The following is a 19,407-nucleotide window of genomic DNA, read 5'->3' on the forward strand; positions in this document are numbered from 1 at the left end:
TCCATTTCCTCCTGCCATTGTCTCGTAGCTCTTCCACTGCTCACCACGACACCCATCCCACCTTGGAGCTTATTTCCACTTAGACTGCGATTACATCGTGTCATATGCTTGTTTGTCTCTTAAGCATCAGGGGGGGAGCAACATCAGTATTCTAAAAAGTGCCCTAAAGAAGAAAAATATTAGCATATTCATTCTTTTTTTGTGTGTGATGGTGGCAAAAAGTCCTAACCGAATGGCATTAGAGTGTTAGGCCAGGTTCTCCTTGGAAGCTCGTTAAAGAATATTCTGTGATAACTAGAAGAAATACCCTCATCTTAGTGGTTCAGGAGCACTGAGAGAGGGTAGCCGCTGACAACGGAGTCTCCGTCTACAGGGATTTAGAACACTCTCTAGCTCTTGGCCAGCACTCCCAGAGCAGGGATAACTGGTAAACCAAAGGCTGGGCTGGGAGTCTCCGAGGGACCTGCTAGGGCTTTCACTAGGACACAGGAACCAACCATGCCACCTCTTCTGCCCAGGTCCCTGTTCCTCTCCCACAGGTCAGCAGAGTGAGCTGGGCTTGTGACTTTGTTACACCATGTCCTCTTGTCTATCTCCATCGGCTGCTCTAACCGTGCCTGCTTATTGATCTGCATAGCGTAGATACTAACTGCCGCTTCCTGCTAAACTCGTTTTGAGAAGACACCCTTTTGCAGCCTTCTCTTCCCAGAAGCCCTTTCAGGCTGCTCAGGCTGTACTTCACTGGCTGAACTCGGGGCTTTGGATGTGTGTTCCTCCCCTGTGGCACCAGGGGAGCCAGGCTCAGGCTGAATAGCAGATCAAATACAAGTCCTCTGTCTTTCTGTGCTCCTGACTTGGCATGCTGGGGGGTGCCCTGGGGTGCGGGGAGGGGAGTCTTGGGCTCATCTCTTCCATGTCTCTGCAGTCTCACCATCTGCCATGCAAGGCTGAGAGGGAGCTGGGCACAGGTGGGTGGATTTAGTACCCTTGAGTTCAGAAGGGGCATTTCCCTCAAAGGATTCCCCTGCCAGGGAACTTCGGCAAGGTATTAAAATTGCCACATCATCTCTTTATTTCTGCCCCTAAAAGAAGAAAGAAGCACAATGTCAAATTTGTGAGAACTTGTGGAATGCAATGCAAATAACACTGAGATGGTTTTAGGAGACCTGGATTCAAATCCCTTTGTGGCCACTCATTCTTTCCATAAGCTTGAGCCAGTCACCTCTCACCACTAACCTCTGACATTTTTAATAAAATGAGGGTGTTGGACTATGTGATTGCTAAGGCTCTTTGCAGCTCTATGGGCATAAAAAGACTATGCAGCTCAAGTACCTAGATCTAGAGCAGTAGCTCTTAGCCACAAGCAGTTTTATCCCCACAGTGGATATTGGGCAACTTACAGAGACATTTTTGGTTGTCTCGATGGGGAAGGAATTGCTACTGGCATCTAGTGCCTAGAGGCGAGGGTGCTGTAAACATTTTACAATGCTCAGGACAGCTCCCCACGACAAAAAATTATCTGGCCTAAAGTGTCAGTAGTGCTGAGGTTGAGAAACCCTGCTGCCGATGAAAGCAGGAGCTTCTACAGATTTAATTCAGTGGTCTTGCAGGTGGCCACGGCATAGCCTTTTTTCTTTCTGAATGTTGTTCATTTTCTCTGCCACAGCCCATTAAATATTTTGCCCTTTCTTTAATATTTATATATATATTTTCTTCTTCAGAGAATATATTTCTTTTCTAATCTGGCTTTTCTCGAATTCTAAACACTACTTCTCTTCCTAATTTCTACCCTGTTTCCATCCCCCCACACACACCCTTCTCGCTACCTGCCGCCTATAACAAATCCCTTCGTGGCCCTTCCCTTCTGCCTACTCTCTGTCCCTTCCCCGTGGTCCCTTCTGTCCCACAGTTCACAGCGCCTAGCTGCAGCAAGGCAAAAAGAAGCCCCTGTGGCAGGACAAAATTATTCCTGTGCCTTCCGTGATTTCTGCATTGATCATGGAAAGACTTGCCAGCCCTGGGGCTTCCCTCACCTTGGTGCCCACTGGGACTGGAACATGGTATTCAAGCTAGGGGCTGGTGAGGAAGGTGGCTAACGCATATTCAAGGAGAATGTCTCCAAAACATTTCCTCCAGTGGTTCCTACATTTCATGTGACTATTTTCTATACAATGTTTATACTTTGAAGACTTTTTTATGAATAAATGTATAGGTTAATCAGAACATTTTTGTCATAACGTGTATCCCAACTTTTGGTTCAGAAATATGGACTCTCTACCCCCTGGATAATGTTGGCATTTCCATGAAAGAGGTGGCTGGATGAAAAAGCTCATGGCTTGAAGGTGGGAAAGGAAAAGAAAGGAAACAGGACAACAAATTCACTTATTACAGGACTGCATCGTGGCTTACTGGCATGGTATTTAGTCTAGAAAGGTGCACAGAACATGCCTCAGTGCCTACTAGATATGCTGGGGCATCTGGTTGCACTTGTTATGAACTGCTTCACTGCTTCAGAACATCTTTCTTTTGTCTGTCTCCAGCGACAGTTGAGCAAAAACATCAAGTTTGGGCAGCCACCACCCAATGCCATTCCCATGAAGAAGGCAGACAGTGGTGAGGCTAGCTTAGAAGAGGATCTGTTCCTGACCAGTCCCATGGAAATTGTGACTCAGGAGGATATCATTCTCTCAGACACCGAGAACAAAGTAAGGCTCCTCCAGGAAATGACTTGATTGCTAAGGGAGGGGAGGATGTCGGGTAGTGGACAGGGGCATCCAATAGCTTTTGGGGCTGCAGTGCAGGGAATATGTGAGAGAAGCTTCTCTGATGAGTGGCCCTGGGCCGGAGGGCACTTCCTGGTCAGTCGCCACTGGGAGAGGCGGCTGGGCCTGGGGAAGTGGAGACATGCCCTTGGCATTCACTCCTCACAGCATCTGCCACTTCCTCAAGACTCAGGGTGGCCCACCTCTCCTGGGAAGCCTTACCCAGCCTTACCCCCCAGCCGTGCTATCTCCTCTGTACCTTCATTGCACCAACTCCGTGCTTCTTACACATCCGTACTCTCCACATCTGCGTAATTGTTCTCCCTCTGTCTCTAAATGTTGACTTCCTTGAGCACAAACTGGATCTTACACATCTCTGTCTCCCCAGGACTTAGTTAGTGCTTACTTAGTAGCACGGAGTAATTACTTGTCAAAGTGGAGTCATTTAAAGGGAAATGAGAAAAGAAAGAAGTAGGTGCTTAGGGAGACAGAATGATCAAACAGGCCAGCTTGAAGTCTACTTAATGAGGGAAGAAAGTCACATTCGTCCAGCATTGTCCTATCTGAATTCAGTCTTGATACTTGGAAAGAAACCCCGTGAGCATATCCCAGAATGAGAGTCCTTCCAGCAGCAGAAGGGATATCCTCAGGCATCTAGTGGGGAAGGAGGGAAGGCCTCGCCAGCAGCTGGAGCAGGGAGCTCTCTAGGTGAGGCACAGAATCTTCCAGTCTCAACAGAAAGCATCTTCGGTACTCTGCCTGCCAAGGCACCTGAAATTACGCTGGATGTTATTAAAATGGATGTGCCCCAAGAAGTCATGCTTATGGCCAGCTAATAGGTCATAAGGGCAGTAACAAAGAGAAGTGATTTGCAAAGCAAAGTGAGGAAGGAAAGAGCAGGCCGTTCCCCACTGTTGCCCACCTCTGTCCGGCCCTAAGACTCCTGGTTCCCAGACATGTGGGTGGTGGGCGGTGTGGTGGGTAAAGTAGGATGGGGCCCATCCCTCCACTAGGTCCAGCCTCTGCAGTGCTAGGCGGCAGCAACAGCCACCAGCCTTAATGCAGAGATTTCCCAAGGACTGAGCAATGTCCTCACTGTTACTGAGGAGCTCATAAGTGCCAGGGACTGTGGCCTGAGGGAGAAGGAGGCGCTACCCCAGCTGCGGGTATTACAGAGGTGAGTCAGATTAGTCACATGGCAAGTCAACAGAGATAAATACAATAACTTATTTATATAATAAATGTAATATATATAATAACTCTGGATCAAGAAAAATGCACAGAAAGTAAAACAGAGCGATGGAAAAGTGAGTAACAAGGTGGGCCAGGGGTTGTTCTTTAGATAAGGTCAGCAGCCAGAGTGACCTGGAGGTGGGGGCTGTGTTCCAGGTGGAGGGAAGAGCAAGTACAGAGGCCCAAAGATGGGGCTGACGGCTGACGGTGTCCCAAAAGAAATCAGGTCGGTGTGGCTGGCCCGACCCTGGAGGGGGCAAAGGGAGGATATAGCGAGACATAGAGGCCAGATTGTATAGACCACAGGAAAAGGGTGAATTCTATTCTGAGAATAATAGAAGCCTCTGAGTATATTAAGCAGGATGCTGACATAATCTAACTTGTATTTTCTTTTTTTTTTTTTTTCTTAATTTTTTTTGGGGGAAAGAGAGCATGAGCAATGGGGGAGGGACAGAGGGAGAAGAGAGAGAGAATCCCAAGCAGTCTCCACACTCAGCTCAATGCCGAGCCTGACTCTGGGCTCAGTCCCACCACCGTGAGATCATTGACTTGAGCTGAAACCAAGAGTCGATGCCCAACCAACTGAGCCACCCAGGCATCCCTGATTTGTGTTTTCTAAAGATGCTTCTAAGTGTGGTGCAGAAAACAGGCTGAGATAGGACAAGCTGACACTATTGCTCTGGGAGGGACGATAACAGCTGTTTGCAGATCTTGGCCATGCACAGTAGAAGGTATGGTGGGCCATCAGAAAGGTGCAGGTGATGTGGTGTGGGGTGTGGGCATTCCTGGGGCAGGTGAGCAGCTGGGCTGGGATCTTCAGCCTTTCTCTTCTTCCTCCTATCCTGAGGTCTTTTTCTCCTCTGGTCATCCACCTTCTCAGCCCAGTCGTTTGCACACAGCATCGCTAGGTCCTTTTCTTCTCACAGAGAAGAGGTCTGGCATAGAGTGGGGAGGTCCAGCAGGCAAAGGGGGTGGAAGGCAGCGAGCACAGCCAAACCTCGGAGGTTGCAGGCCGAGTGCGACACCCTCCTGCTTCCCAGGTGGGGTGGCTAGGGGGTGGCACCTGGCGTCTCTGAGAGGTGGGGAAACACATCAAAGACTGAGCTTAGAGACTGCCTGGATGGAAGTGTGCCGAACCAGGAAAAGAAAGTGTACACTCTGTGCCTCAGGAGTCCTTGTCTGGACATTAGCAAGGTCCCCACCATGCCTCCTGCCGACTCCCTGAAGCCAGCTGCAGCCTTTTCCACCCGCGGCGGTGTCTGGTTGTCTGCCCAGAACCCACTGTTCCGGCGTTTGACTCGAGTGCTCTCTTTCCTGTTCCAGCCCAGTGATACGCCAAGTTCTCGGAGTCCTCTGAATCTGCCTGGCACCAGAAGTGAGATGGAAGAGAAGGTAATAGGATTTGAACTTATGTATTTAGTTTCTTTATTTCAACTTCCATTTCCGCCCCCCCCCCCTTTATTCAATCTGCTGTCTCATTTTTCCAATCATAAATGCTGCCTTCACCCCTTACCTTAAATCCCTTCAGAACGGAACCAGTGGTAGAGGTTAGAGCATCTGTTTCCAAAGCAGTGCACCTGCTGGGACTGACCCCTGCCCTGAAAAACAGCCCCCTCCCAACACGTGCATATTTGAGCACAGAGACGCTGGTCATTTTCCTAAATGTGCCGGGTACTTCAGGACACTGTTCAGCCATTGAAAAAGACTGCAGAACACCTGGAGGTACACAGGTCTGTAAGGAAAAGAGTCTCCTTCTATTTAGAGATTTAAAAAAAGAAAAGAAAAAAGACCTTGGCATGTCTCTACTTGTGTGTATTTTTGCTTTTTAACTATTCTATGTTCTGTTGAAACTGGGGCCTGGGCCTGCAGGTGTCCAGGAAACTCTGGGGGGCCTGTGTGCCCCTCTCCTGTAGAGGCCAGTCAACTGCCATGAGCAGTCTCCACTTGCACAGGGGTCCAGGCATACCCCCAGGGTCTGGTACAGTGAGCAGAGTAGGTCCCAGAATCTTTTGAAGGGCGGATGGCTCAAGACAGTGCCACCATCCAGAGAGTGAAGCAGCCCAGCTGGAATAAACCAGAAACGAAGCTTTGCATTTAAATCTCAGCTTCAGATCCTTCTCTGTGCCCCTAGTCTATCACATTGGGCTCTAACGTCTTTTATTCATGCATCTAATAGGGGATGGAAATAAATGTTTGATTCATCTCTTTTCAACAGGAGTTCAGAATATGATACCTTTTATAAAGATAACAATAAATAAATAAAAGCTAGGAGCCCAAAGGCTGGGATTATTTTGCCTTACTTCTGTGCTGCTTATTGTAAGTTTATTTACTGAGCATCCATTTGGCCTTGGACCTGGCTTGGTCCTTTATCTTGTGCATAAATATGGAAGGTAATTTTAAAAAGCAAAGCTGTCAGCTAAGCCCCACTGGGTCTGCATGTATAGCACGAGTGCCAGCACATGAACCCTGGCCTCGCCAGGGCTGCCCCCGCGCCAGGGAGCTGCGGGCAGCGCAGCCAGGGCCGTGAGTGCCCCCTGCCGCACGCAGGCGGGTGGAGCTGGGAGCCCTCACCTGGCTGCCTGCCCGGGAATGCTCAGTAGTTACAGGGGTGCCCTCTGGGTGCAGGCTGAGGTCTCTCTGACCTCTCTAAATATGTACAGTTTGTTGAGGCTGCGCATCTGCATTACGGTGCTGCAGTTCATCCTGTGAGGGACTGCCCTTGCCCCTGTGCGGCACGTTTCTGCCCGCCCTTTTTCCACCTGGGGGCCTCCCCCTTTCAGTTGCTTGGGGCACTCGACTCAGGGCTCTGTGGCTTTGGAGTGATTGTGCTAGAACATTTTTGTGGGTAGCAGTTTTGTGCTAGAACATTTTTGTGGGTAGCAATTTCATGGCCTAGGTATAGATGATAGATATACTTTGTTGTTGTTCCTTCATTCCTCCAAAAAATATTTATTGAGCACTTGCCAAATGAGATTTGCTACTTGGGCATAAAGGAGAATGAAAAGATGAAAAAGACACGTTCCCTGACTCAAAGGGCTAAGGTAGAAGCTGAGGGACGTTTGCAGGTGTCTGATGCCGTGTCTTAGATGACAGAGTCCTCAACATAGAGATGAGCTAATCCAGGGCTCAGCAAACTATGTCTTATTTTAGGCTTTGTGGCCATAAAGTCCAACCAGGCTACTCTCCTGCCTCTTCCTTTGTAGCACAAAAGCAACAGAAGACAACGGACCATGGGTATGGCTGTGTGCTGGCAAAAGTTTATTTACCAAAATAGGCTGTGGGCAGGATTGGGCCCCCTGGCTAAGTTTTGTCAACCACCCCATCTAATCTAACCTTCCCCACGTATTATTCAGAGCAGGAAAATTAGTCCCTGAAAGGTTATATAACCTTTATGAGTTAATGCAAATGTCATTGGCCAAATAAAAAGTCAGAGTCTTCTTTTAATTCCCAAAGCAAAAAATAAAAATAAAAAATAAAAATAAAAATTCCCAAAGCAGTGCTCACCTCGCTGTCCCAGTGAGCCCTGTTTGCTTGAAGTGGTCCCTGGGCCGGGCCAGGCAAGGTGCAGTCTCTAGCAAGTGCTGCCTCTCTGGGATTCCTCACACATTGTTCTGATCTGGGCTGTGTGGTTTAATCTCCATACAGGTGGCTCCAGTTAAACCGTCTCGGCCAAAAAGGCACTTCTCTTCTGCTGGAACCATCGAAAGTGTCAACCTAGATGCCATCCCCCTGGCCATCGCTCGCCTGGACAACAGTGCTGCCAAGCACAAATTGTCCGTTAAGCCAAAAAACCAGAGGGTGTCAAAGAAGCACAGGCGACTTGCCAGGGTATGTAGAGCCCTTCCAGGCTGACCGGGCAGATGCCCTTGCTTGCTTTTTTGCCAAAGGAGGTGGTGCTGGGAGGGGCCAGTAGAAGGACCTAGGTCTCTCCCATCAGGGACCTGGTGTGTTACAGTGAACAAGGGCCAGCAGGCCCATTTCCTTTCCATCGCCCCTTCTAACATGCTGTCTGCCTGGGGGCTGGTGGACCTCAGAATGAGAGGCTGCCCTTTGAGGGCCTCTTGAACACTTTGTACTTGGTTTGCCACAGAAAGGTGACCCAGCTCTCCTGCTATGGCTTAGCCAAAGGTTCTTCAGTGTGACAAGGGTGGACTTTATTTCCTCATCGTTCTAATGCTGGGCTATTGGTTTTCCTACGATTCATTTGTACTGAGCAAAAGGAATGTGAGAATGACCAATAAAGGGGCTACTGAGTAAACACGAAGGTGATGTGTTTTCCTCCACCCTTGCAATTACTCCTGGTGTGCTGGCCTGGGTTTACCTAGCTCTATACTTAGGAACAGCGGCCCCTTCTTTTGAGATGAAGAGGGCCACCGACATTGTGATAGGGTGGGAAGTGGTTGCCTGTGCCAAAGGCAAAGGCTAATTCTTTTTTCCTTACCAACGTTAGGATCGACCAAATGAACAAGGTGGCCTTCCACGTCAGCTGTCCCTCGACCAGAACGGACACTCTGGAGAAGACAAGCCAATTTGGCACGAAGAGGAACCAGAGCTGCTGGAGTCCGAAGAAGAAAAGAGATGCCAAGAAGAATACTGGCTAGAACTTGAGGCCAAGTGCAAACGGCAAAAGGCCGAGGCAGCAGAGAGGAGACGTCTGGAAGAGCAGAGACTCCAGGCCCTGGAGAGGAGGCTTTGGGAAGAGAATAGAAGACAAGAGCTCTTGGAGGAGGAAGGAGAGGACGGGGAGGGAGAGGAGACAGAACTACAGCTGGAGGCAGAAGAGGGGCAGGGCAAAGAGGAGAAGCAGAGACTCAAAGAGCAAGGTGGCCAAGGCCAAGAGTGGAGAGAGCAAGAGGAAGGAAGGCACCTGGAGGCCCAAGAACAGGCGGTGTGGAGAGGGCAGGAGGCTGAGAGGCAGCGGCAGTTAGAAGAGCAAAGAGAGTTGAAGGAGCTCAGGAGGCAGGAGGAGCTGGAGGAGCAGCGGAGGCAGGAAGCCGAGAAGCAGCAGCAGGAGGAGGAGCAGCGGCAAAGGGAGGAGCAGCAGAGGCTGGAAGAGGAGCAGCGGCAAAGGGAGGAGCAGCGTAGGCTGGAAGAGGAGCATTGGCAGAGGGAGGAGCAGCAGAGGCTGGAAGAGGAGCAGCGGCGAAGGGAGGAGGAGGAGCAGCGGCGGCGTGAGGAGCAGCAGAGGCTGGAAGAGGAGCAACGGAGGCGGGACGAGGAACAGCGGCAAAGGGAGGAGCAGCTGCTTTTGGAAGAGGAGCAGCGGCGGCTGGAGGAGGAGCAGAGGGAAAGGGAGGAGCAGCGGCGGGAGGAGGAGGAGGCGGCGGCCACGGAGGCGGTGGCGGCGGCAGAGAGAAGGGCGGAGCTGGGAAAGCGGGAGGAGGTGGAGGTGCCCCGGCGGCCGGAAGCGGAGGCCGCCCGAGGGCACGAGGAGAAGCGGCCGCAGCCGGAGGAGCTGAGGGGCTCGAGGAGCGCGCTGCACGTGGACTCTGCAGAGAAGCCCGGGAAACGCGAGCACCTGAAGCTCGAGAAGCAAAGAGAAAACTCTGAGGAATCAAGGGTTTGCGAGAAGCAGAGCCGGGAGGCCGAGCCGTCCGGGGAGCAGCAGGCGCAGCGCGGGGGTCTTCCGGGGCACGGCCGTCGGGCACGGCAGGACATGAGACCCGAAAGCGGCCCGCAGCCTCCGCAGAAGCCGGAGGCGCCCGTGGAAGAGACGCCGGCCCCCGGGGGGAAGAAGGAAGCTGCCGCGCCGGAGACCGACCGGAAGGTGGAGGAACTGCGCTGGCAGGAGGTGGATGAGCGGCAGACCATGCCCAGGCCCTACACCTTCCAGGTGTCGTCGGGAGGGAAACAGATTCTCTTCCCCAAAGTCAATTTGAGCCCGGTGACGCCCGTGAAAGAGGCGGGGCCCGCCCCTGCTGCCCACGAGCCCGGGACCCCCAGGCCCAGCCCAGCGCCCCCCGCCCTGCCCTCCTCCCTCAGCGTCCCCCACACGGCCATCCTGGTCACCGGAGCGCAGCTGTGCGGCCCGGCCGTCAACCTGAGCCAGATCAAGGACACGGCGTGCAAGTCTCTCCTGGGCTTGTCGGAAGAGAAGAGGCGCGCGGATGGCCCCGGCCCGGAGCAGCCGCCCCGAGCCGCCGAGCCGCGGGCGGGCAGCGGGAAGGCCCGCGCCCCGGAGTCCGCGGCCGCAGGGGCCGCGCTGGCCGAGTGGGCGTCCATCCGGTCCCGAATCCTGAGGGGCGCCGAGACTGAGCGGCGCGGCGACGGGGGCCCGTGCTGGCCGGCGGAGGAGCCGCCGCCCCGGGCCCGGTGGGATTCCCGCGGGAGCCTCCGGAAGACGCCGCCGCTGAACGCCAAGTTCTCCATTAAGCCCGCTTGGCAGAAATTCTCCGACGGCGGCGCCGAGACCTCCCGACGGAACGCGGAGGCCGAGGGCGGTAGGAGGCGGCCCTCGCCGTGGCCCGGGGACGCGTCGGGGCCGCAGCCCCCGGCTACTGGCGAGCGCCCCCGGGGCGCAGACGGGCCCGAGCCCGACGCCACGGAGGGATGCAAATTTGCCAAAGACCTCCCGTCCTTCCTGGTTCCGAGCCCTCCGTACCCGCCGCAGAAAGCGGGGGCCCCCGCGGAGGCCGGCGCCGCGCCGGACGGGGAGCCCACCGGGGCCGGGGGCAGGCCGGACCCCGCGGCGCCTGGCCAGGAGGAGAAGGCCTCGCCCTTTGGAATAAAATTGCGAAGGACCAACTACTCCTTGCGCTTCCACTGCGACCAACAGACCGAACAGAAGAAGAAGAAAAGGCACAGCAGCACCGGGGACAGTGCGGAGGGCGGGCCGCCGGCGGGCAGCGCGCCGGGAGAGGAGACGGCGGGCGCGGCCCCCACGCCCGGCCCGGCGCCGCCCGCAGCCTGGAAGGACCCTGCCGACCGGCCGGCCAGCAGGGGGCCCGCGGCGCCCAAGCCCGCCCTGGCGCCCAAGCCGGCCGGCCAGACGCCCCCGTCCTCCCCGCTCGCCAAGCTCAGCCGGCCCTACCTGGTGGAGCTGCTGGCGCGCCGGCCGGGGAGGCCGGAGCCCGAGGCCGCCGAGCCGGGCAGGGAGGCTCGGGAGAGCAGCGCCCCCTGGCCGCCGTCGCCGCCGCCCGCCGAGAGGAGGAAGGCGCCCCGGCGGGCCGACGAGGAAGCGGCGGACCCCGAGAGGAAGCCCGCGCGGCCCGAGAAGCCTCCCCAGACCCCCGAGGCCGCGAGGAAAGGTACGTGGGGGGCACGGACCGCCTCGCCTGCCCGGCGCGCCCGCTGCGCCCGCTGCGCCCCGGGTGGCAAGTTCAGGTGCCGCACGGACCGCCGCGCTGCCGGGTGACCGGGAACGTGGAATGCGGCCCCCGTGCACGCGCTTGCCCGCAGTCCCGGGCCCGAGCAGGGACGCACGGGAGGCTGGGCTCGTCTCGGGGCCGTAGTGGCACCAGGGTGCATCGGCCTGAGGAGCTTCCAGGTGGATGATTGGCTTCGGCTGGGTTTTGTGCAAAATGCTCCGCACGTGCCTCCCGGTGCCGGCAGCTTGCGGCGCGAGGCCTCCTACCGAGGAGCTGGCGCGGGCCTCGCTGCCGCTGCCCCTCCGGCGTCTCCAGCCGGGCCGCGGTCAGGGCTGTGGTCACCTGCGTTGGCTTCGGGGCCCTTGAGAATCTTCATCTATTGCTTTTTCTTTCCTGTTTTGTAGAGTCGGAGGTAAAGTTGGGTCCTAGTCCAGGAAGTTGCATTCCTCAGAGAAATTCTTCCCGAGGTGTTTTAGGAAGCCCGCAGGCCTCTCTGGGTTAACCGTTTACGAAGCTTCCTGCGGAGGCCGGAGCTGCTTCCCCAGCAGCGCCGGCTTGGTTACTTGCCTCGCAGAAGGAAGGTCCGCCGTCCTTTTTAACCACGCCTCAGACGGACCGCGTGTCGACCAGCAGTTTCCAGACCCTTTCTCCCTCATTTCCGTCGGTCCTGCTGATGAGCCCACTTTCAACCTTTTGTTTGCATTTTTGTTTTTACGTCCGTGCTCGGGTCTGTGCTGGGGTAGCCGAGGGGAGTCCCGCAGACCCGGTAAGAGCCGCCCCTTAGTTCCCTGTCACCTTGTGGGGCTCATGCTCGCCAGCCCCATTGGCTCTCAGAGCTGGGCGTTTTGTGGGCCTGTCAGGTAGAAGCCTTAAAAGTTGGGGCACCGGATGTGGAGTCCAAACCCTTTGTTCCTCAAGGAGGAGCCAGGACTTGTGAGTTCCCTGCCTCCCAGTTGTGGGTTGCTGCACAGGAGGGTGGGTTTATGGTGAGCTTGTGCCTCAGCCTCCTCAGCCCCTTCCACATGGGGTTTTCCTCTTTCACCCAGTGTGTAGGAATTGCTGGGCTAGCTTTTGGATTTATTTTAAAGGGATTTGTTGCTGTGTAGCTGTATATTGGGTGTGTCCATGGGAGGAGAGGAGTTCAGGAACCTTCTATGTTGCCATCTTGAACTGGAGCCCAATTTTTAGTCTTAACATTAGCGTTTGTCATTAGATTTTATGGTCTCGTCAAAGTCCTTCAGTCTGGGGGACTCCATCCCTCTCCTTAGCTTCTCTCCAAAGAAATAACTCTGTTGTGCTTCTTACTCTTAGAGAAGTCCCTTTGATTATTAAAATTTTCTACCAAAAACCGTTACTGTCTTCTCTCCAAGTATCTAGATTCTGGGCTGTCAGGCTCTGCTGATTGAATTGGTCTTTGTTAGAAAAGAAGCGTGAGAGCGAGGTCCATAGGCCCTGTTGGTGTTGCCAGAGACCGCTGGCATTTTCCCACCTCATTCGAGGCCAGGCTGACCAATGCGTCTGACCGAACACCCCCATCAGCAGAAAAATGTTAAGCCTGGGTCTCCAGTTTCATTTGTGAAGTGTGTACCGGTGGTGCCGTCATTAGCTAAAGCCCCCACAGCACCATATACATTTAGGGCAAAGGTCCCTGAAACAGGGGTGGACATAAGTCTATGTTGCAAATCACGGTGCTACCTTTTCTTTTCCTTGGCCAAGTCCTCCTCCGACCTGCCGCCTTCATAAAGTGACAGGCAAAGAGCTTGTCAGCTCCGCTAGTTCTTCTGTTTGTGTTCTTAGTAGCCTCTCCGTAGGCCGCAAGCACACACTGAGGACAGCGCTTGGTGTCCTCCTGCCTAGTCCTCCTGCCTCGCTGCGCTTGGTGCTTCCAACTTCCCCCGGGGGTCTGTAAATACACGTTCGTTCTGTATGGCCTTCTGGTATTTAGGCTGAGTGAGGATGTCAGTGCCAATCTAAATATTAAATATTAGAAAAGCTTGATTTCAATTTTTCTTTTCAGATTTACAGATATATCAGAAATTCTAACTTTTTCTTCCTTTAGCCCCTGAATTGCCTTGCACATACTCCCCTCTTTTTTTGGTGGACCACTGCTTTATTTATTTATTTTTTAAGGACTCTATTTTTGTTGAGAGAGAAACCATGAGTGAGCACAAGCTGGGTAAGGAGCAGGGATCCCCTGCTAACCTGGGAGCCCCATATGGGGGGGGCTCGACCCCTGGACTCCAGGATAATAACCTGAGTCAAAGGCAGACCCTTAACCCTCTGAGCCACCCAGGGACCACTGCTTTAGAAAGAGATTCCAAACCCCAAGGCTGAGGCTGGTGAGGTCCAGTCCATAGGCTGAGCCACTGGGAGGGCTTTGACTCTGAATCCACCCACAGTGGGAATTAAAATAACAGTGGTAATCCCCGTTTGTCCTCTAGAGGTCATCTCATTCTGAAATTCCTACCTCCTTAAGGCAGCCCTTTGTCCAAGTACTTACCTGCGGCAGCAGTGGCTGAAGCCCTGGAAAGGCCAGCTCTTGTCCCCAGAACCTGAAGGGGAGAGAATCTGAATGGGCTCTGGTTCCCCTTGTCCACTGAGTTTAGAATGAGAGAGAATAGGTTTAAATAAATGTTTTACCCCTGCTTCTTCCACCTCAACTCTGATTTTTCTGTGACCTTGTGGTAGCTCTCTGAGCCAGTCCCAAGTAGGTGATCTAGAACTTTATTTTAGGATGTGAGAGTCGAGTCATTATTTGTTGAAGGCCTTTGGGTAACCCGGGCTGAAGTTCAGACAGGATCCCCATTTTACTATCCTAAAAGGTTTTTTATTTGTTGATCCCCAGGTACAAACCAGACTTGTTAGGCCTTTACATGTATTGTGTTACAGCCTTTTTAAAGTCTGGTCATAACTCTAAAATATGCTATTCAAGCCACCGTTCTAAGGAAACTAAAATTGGGCTAGTGATTTACCGTTGTCTTTTTTTATTTTTTTTTAAAGATTTATTTATTTATGATAGAGAGAGAGAGGCAGAGACACCGGTAGAGGGAGAAACAGGCTCCGTGCCGGAGCCTGATGCAGGACTCGATCCTGGGACTCCAGGATCATGCCCTGGGCCAAAGGCAGGAGCCAAACGGCTGAGCCACCCAGGGATCCCCTGATTTACCCTTTTAAATTTAAAAAAAAAAAACAAAACAGGCAATCATACTTTAAAGGTATTTTGACTCTGTGATAAAACACAGTTCAAAATTGTCTGGAAACTGGCCAGCTGTTTTAATGACCTTCAGATGGAATGTTTAGTGTAGGATTCCTTTCACATAATAGCTTTAAATAGAAATCATTTGGATCTTGGCAATTTGATTTTTCAGGTATTTTACACACAGGTGTCACATTGCCCTGGAGTAAAAGACAAACAAACAAACAAAACTTTAGTTCCCATGTATCTAAAGCTTCTCGGTTAAGCTTAATGCTTGCATGTGGTGAATACGGTTGACCCTTAAACATTGTGAGGGTTAGGGGCGCCAACTTCCTGCACAGTCTTAAATCCTTGTATAACCTTTGACTCCCCAAAAACTAAACTCTTAGCCTACAATTGACTGATAGCCTTACTGATAATGTAAACAGTGGATTAACTCATATTTTACATATTTATATGTATTATACTGTATTCTTAAAGTAAGCTAGAGAAAAAATGTTAAGAAAACCGTAAGAGAAAATACATTTACAGTTACTGTACTGTGTTTATTTTTAAAAATCCACACATAAATAGACTTGCACAGTTCAAACCCATGTTTTCAAATGTCAGCTGTATTTTTTAGATTTTTTTTGGTTAAAGATTAATTAAAAATACCTTTCAGATTTTTTTAATACTTCTGAAAAAATGCTGGTTTTCTTTACTGTGAGAGATCCCACCTGAATCTTTATTTGATGATTAGGGATCGTGTAATGACCAAGAGTCATTACAAATAGGAATTCTCAGGGCAACTGGGTGGCTCAGTTGGATGTCTGCCTTCAGCTCAGGTCATGATCTCAGGGTCCCGGGATAGAGCCCCACATTGGGCTCCCTGCTTAGGGGTGGAGTCTGCTTCTCTCTCTCCCTTTCCCTCCACCGTGCGTGCGCGCTCTCTCTCTCAGGTAAATAAAATCTTAAATAGGAATTCTCTTTGTGCAGTGTCATAGATCTAAAAGTATAGAAAATCAGAATCTGCCCCTTTTTGGTGCTTGAATTCTTAATTTGATTTTACTTTGGTTCTTTCTCCTCAATGTAAAGTCAAGTTGAGGGCAGTCCAGGTGGCTCAGCGGTTTAGCGCCGCCTTCACCCCAGGATGTGACCCTGGAGACCTGGGATCGAGTCCCACGTCGGGCTCCCTGCATGGAGCCTGCTTCTCCCTCTGCCTGTGTCTCTGCCTCTCTCTCTCTCTCTCTCTCTCTCTCTCTCTCTCTGTGTGTGTGTGTGTGTGTGTGTATCATGAATAAATAAAATATTAAAAAAAAGTCAAGTTGACTTAGAGCCCTGGTTGGTAAGGTTCTGGATCATCAAAGGGTAAACTTCTAGTGGATTTCAAAAAGAACAGGACTATAGTGAGCCCTTTTCCTTTGGCATAGTAAAGGATTCAGTGCCAGAATAATTCTCTCTCCAAAAGGACATAATTTTTCCTTGAGGGGAAAACAAGGGGGTGATTTTCATAGACCTAAATGGTAAAGAACAAGTCACTTTGTAGAGCCACTTTTGCCAAGCACTGTTCTAAATGTCCTGACCCAGGATCTCTTCATCTTCGGGGCAGCCTGATGAGGCATGTCACATGCCATTATTGTCTCTACTTTGTGGGTTAGAAAACTGTAGGGAAGTTAAGTAGCTTTTGTTTGACGTGAGGTCAAACCTGTAGCTGCTCAGTTTAAAAGTCTAGTTACTCAACCTCTGATACCAACCACCTGTGAAGCGTGTTTACCCCCGTTGCATAGGCGAGGCCATCACCCGCAAGAAAAGCACAGACTGGAAGGCAGAAGTCCTAGGTTCCAGCTTCAGCCTGTACACTAACTGCCAGGTGGCCTTGGGCAGGGCACTGGGTGGCTGCGGACACTCATGCCTCCTGCCTGTCGGGGGAGAGCATTCGACCCAAATCACAGTTTCCTTCCGCATTCCTCACAGCCCTGCTCCCCCCCCCAGCAGCCTCACTAAGTAGAGCAGTATCCCTTTTACCTCTTTCATACATTGGGGTTCCATGTAGGATGTTTGGGGGCAAGGGGTTTAATAAACAATAAGAATAACAAATCAAATAACAGCCTGGGTCCCCTGTAGGCCTGAGATTTTCTGACACAGGAGATCTTATTTTGAAGGAAGGAAAATGCTTCTGTGTCTGTTGATCAGATATGTGACCTCCCCACCGAGGGAAGTCGCTCAGGCATCAGAGCACAGTTCGTGTCAGGAAAGGCAGCTGAGGGATCCCTGGGTGGCGCAGTGGTTTGGTGCCTGCCTTTGGCCTAGGGCGCGATCCTGGAGACCCAGGATCGAATCCCACATCGGGCTCCTGGTGCATGGAGCCTGCTTCTCCCTCTGCCTGTGTCTCTGCCTCTCTCTCTCTCTCCCTCTGTGACTATCATAAATAAATAAAAATTAAAATAAAAAAAAAGAAAGAAAACCAGCTTTAAAACTTTAAAAAAAAAAAAAAAAGGAAAGGCAGCTGAATAGTTCGTATCACAAGTGTTGGGGGGGAAGTGAGCAGCCTCACTGCAAACCTGCTGTTGCTCTTGCGGGTTCTGATCACAGAACGTGATCGTGGCTCGTGGAGGTTGTGGCTCTCCACGCCACCAGACAGCCCTTGGTTCTGATGCCGGCTACCTGGAGACAGCATCAGGCCCCACAGGTTAAGGACTCAGTCCTGCAAGACGGTCCCCACATCAGATGCCATTCCCAAATCCAGGCCATCGCCTGTGCTTCTGATTCACCTAAATCAGAGATTCCCACGACCTCCTCCTTAGGTTCAGTTAACTTGCAAGAGTGGCTCCCAGAACTCGGGGAAACATTTTACTTGCCAGGTAACCAGGATGTAACTCAGGAACAGGCAGATGGAAATGATACAGAAGGGCACGGTATGGGGAACGGCATGGAGCTTCTGTGCCCTCAGAGCACACCTCTCCCCTCAAATCTCCATGTGCTCACCAAGCAGAAACGCCCCAACCCCTATCCTTTTGGGTTTGTTACGTAGGCGGAACTGATTAAATCCTCAGACACTGGCGACTAAACTCAATCTCTGGTCCCTCTCCCCTCCACGGAGGTGGAGAGGGTGGGGGGTGGCGTTGCTAACAAAAGATCCAGTTCATCTAAGTCACATGGTTGGCTCCTCTGGCAACCAGCCCCATCCTTAGGGGTGGTCCCAAAGCCATCTCCTTAACAGAACCAGAGACACCTTATGCTCTCATGCTCTCGATCACTTAGGAAATTCCAAGGGTTTTAGGAGCTCTGTGCTCTAGAAATGGGCACAAAGACCAAATACATATTTCTCTTTTCATTTTTTTAAAGTTTATTTAATCTCTACACCTAGTGTGGGGCTTAAACACATGACTCCCAAGATCAAGAGCCATATGCTCCACTGACTGACCCAGCCAGGTGTCCCCAAATATACTTCTTCTAAATCACAGTATCAGGGCACCTGGGTGGCTCAGTTGGTTAAGCATCTGCCTTTGGCTCAGGTCATGGTCCCGGCGTCCTGGGAAGGAGCTGGGTGTCAGGCTTCCTGCTCACTGGGGAGCCTGCTTCTCCCTTCCCCCTGCTGGTGCTCGTTCTCAAATAGATAAAATCCTTTTAGAAAAGGGGAGGGGCGCTTGGGTGGCTCAGTCAGCTAAGTGTCTGAGTCTTGATTTCCGCTCAGGTCATGATCTATGCTCAGCACAGTCTGCTTGTCCCTCTCCCTCTGCTTTCTTATCTAAAACAAAATCTTTAGGGGATCCCTGGGTGGCTCAGTGGTTTGGCGCCTGCCATCAGCATAGGGCATGATCCTGGAGTCCTGGGATCGAGTCCCACAGTGGGCTCCATGCATGGAGCCTGCTTCTCCCCCTGCCTGTGTCTCTGCCTCTCTCCCTCCCTCCCTCTCTCTCTCTCTCTGTGTCTCTCATGAATGAATTAAAACATCTTTAAAAAAATAAAACAAAATCTTTAAAAAAAATAATAATTGCAACATCACGTCTCTTTTTCCACAGAAAAGCCGGTCCTTCAGAGCAGGCACTCTTTAGATGGCTCCAAACTTGCGGAGAAGGTTGAAACCGCGCAGCCGCTGTGGATAACGTTAGCGCTGCAGAAGCAGAAGGGGTTTCGGGAGCAGCAAGCAACTCGAGAGGAGAGGAAGCAAGCCAGGGAGGCCAAACAGGCAGAAAAGCTCTCCAAAGAGAATGTGAGTAGCCTGGTCTTCAGCTTGAACTCTGCCTTCCCCGAGTTTGGCTCTTTTAGGTCACGAGGATTTAAAAATAAATAAATGAAGCTAGCTGGGAGTCGGGAAGAAATACTTAGCGCAGAGCAATAGATTGACCACCGTTAAGCCCGGGAAGTGTTCTCAGTGATTTTGCCTGGTCTCCACGTGCTCTTCGGTCAACCTGACTTGGTAGACTGCACGACCCCTAGCAGCCGTCCCCCTCTGCCGTGGTTACGGGAGGAGTTGGGGAAATCCAGAGTCTTGCTCTGTGGCCCTGGCTTTCTGTGGCCCAGTCTGTTCAGTGGGCCTCTCCTCGGGAAGCAGTTTCTCCTCTTTGAGACCTTCGTACTGAAGTGCTCCGTGCTTCCAGGTGGAGTCCAGCCGCCCCTGAGGAGCAGGGCTTGGGGGCTGGCAGGCAGAGGCCCCAAGGCCTTGCAGAGCCAGCCTTCCCATGACCTTCAGTAGAAAGCACACTTGTCCTGCCTCTCTGCCCACCAGGTCAGTGTCAGCCTGCAGCCCGGGAGCAGCGGTGTCAGCAGAGCCGGGGCCCTGCACAAGCCCACCACCCAACTGGAAGAGAAGAAGCCGGAGACTGCTGCGTCCAGGCTTGAGCGCAGAGAACAGCTGAAAAAGGCCAACACTCTTCCTACGTCCGTAACAGGTAGGGAATGGCCCCTGCATCACCATGGTTACAGGCTT

At 52.2% G+C, this 19,407-nt stretch overlaps 1 protein-coding gene across 25 annotated transcripts in view; it reads left to right on the forward strand.

The window, feature by feature from the left end:
* CRACD (capping protein inhibiting regulator of actin dynamics) overlaps window positions 1-19,407 on the forward strand; it is a 279,581-nt gene that overhangs the window by 254,860 nt on the left and 5,314 nt on the right. For 22 of the 25 annotated variants that reach the window (XM_077848089.1, XM_077848084.1, XM_077848097.1 and 19 more), the window contains 6 exons: window positions 2,541-2,705; window positions 5,319-5,387; window positions 7,641-7,823; window positions 8,446-11,242; window positions 18,500-18,690; window positions 19,207-19,369. In XM_077848089.1, coding sequence (XP_077704215.1) covers window positions 2,541-2,705; window positions 5,319-5,387; window positions 7,641-7,823; window positions 8,446-11,242; window positions 18,500-18,690; window positions 19,207-19,369 — 3,568 coding nt within the window. Of the gene's footprint in view, window positions 1-2,540; window positions 2,706-3,819; window positions 3,940-5,318; window positions 5,388-7,640; window positions 7,824-8,445; window positions 11,243-18,499; window positions 18,691-19,206; window positions 19,370-19,407 lie in introns of those variants that run through there. The other 3 variants (XM_077848108.1, XM_077848106.1, XM_077848109.1) reach the window with 2 other exon arrangements.

Source organism: Canis aureus, chromosome 14, assembly GCF_053574225.1.
Source record: "Canis aureus isolate CA01 chromosome 14, VMU_Caureus_v.1.0, whole genome shotgun sequence".
Lineage (NCBI taxonomy): Eukaryota > Metazoa > Chordata > Mammalia > Carnivora > Canidae > Canis > Canis aureus.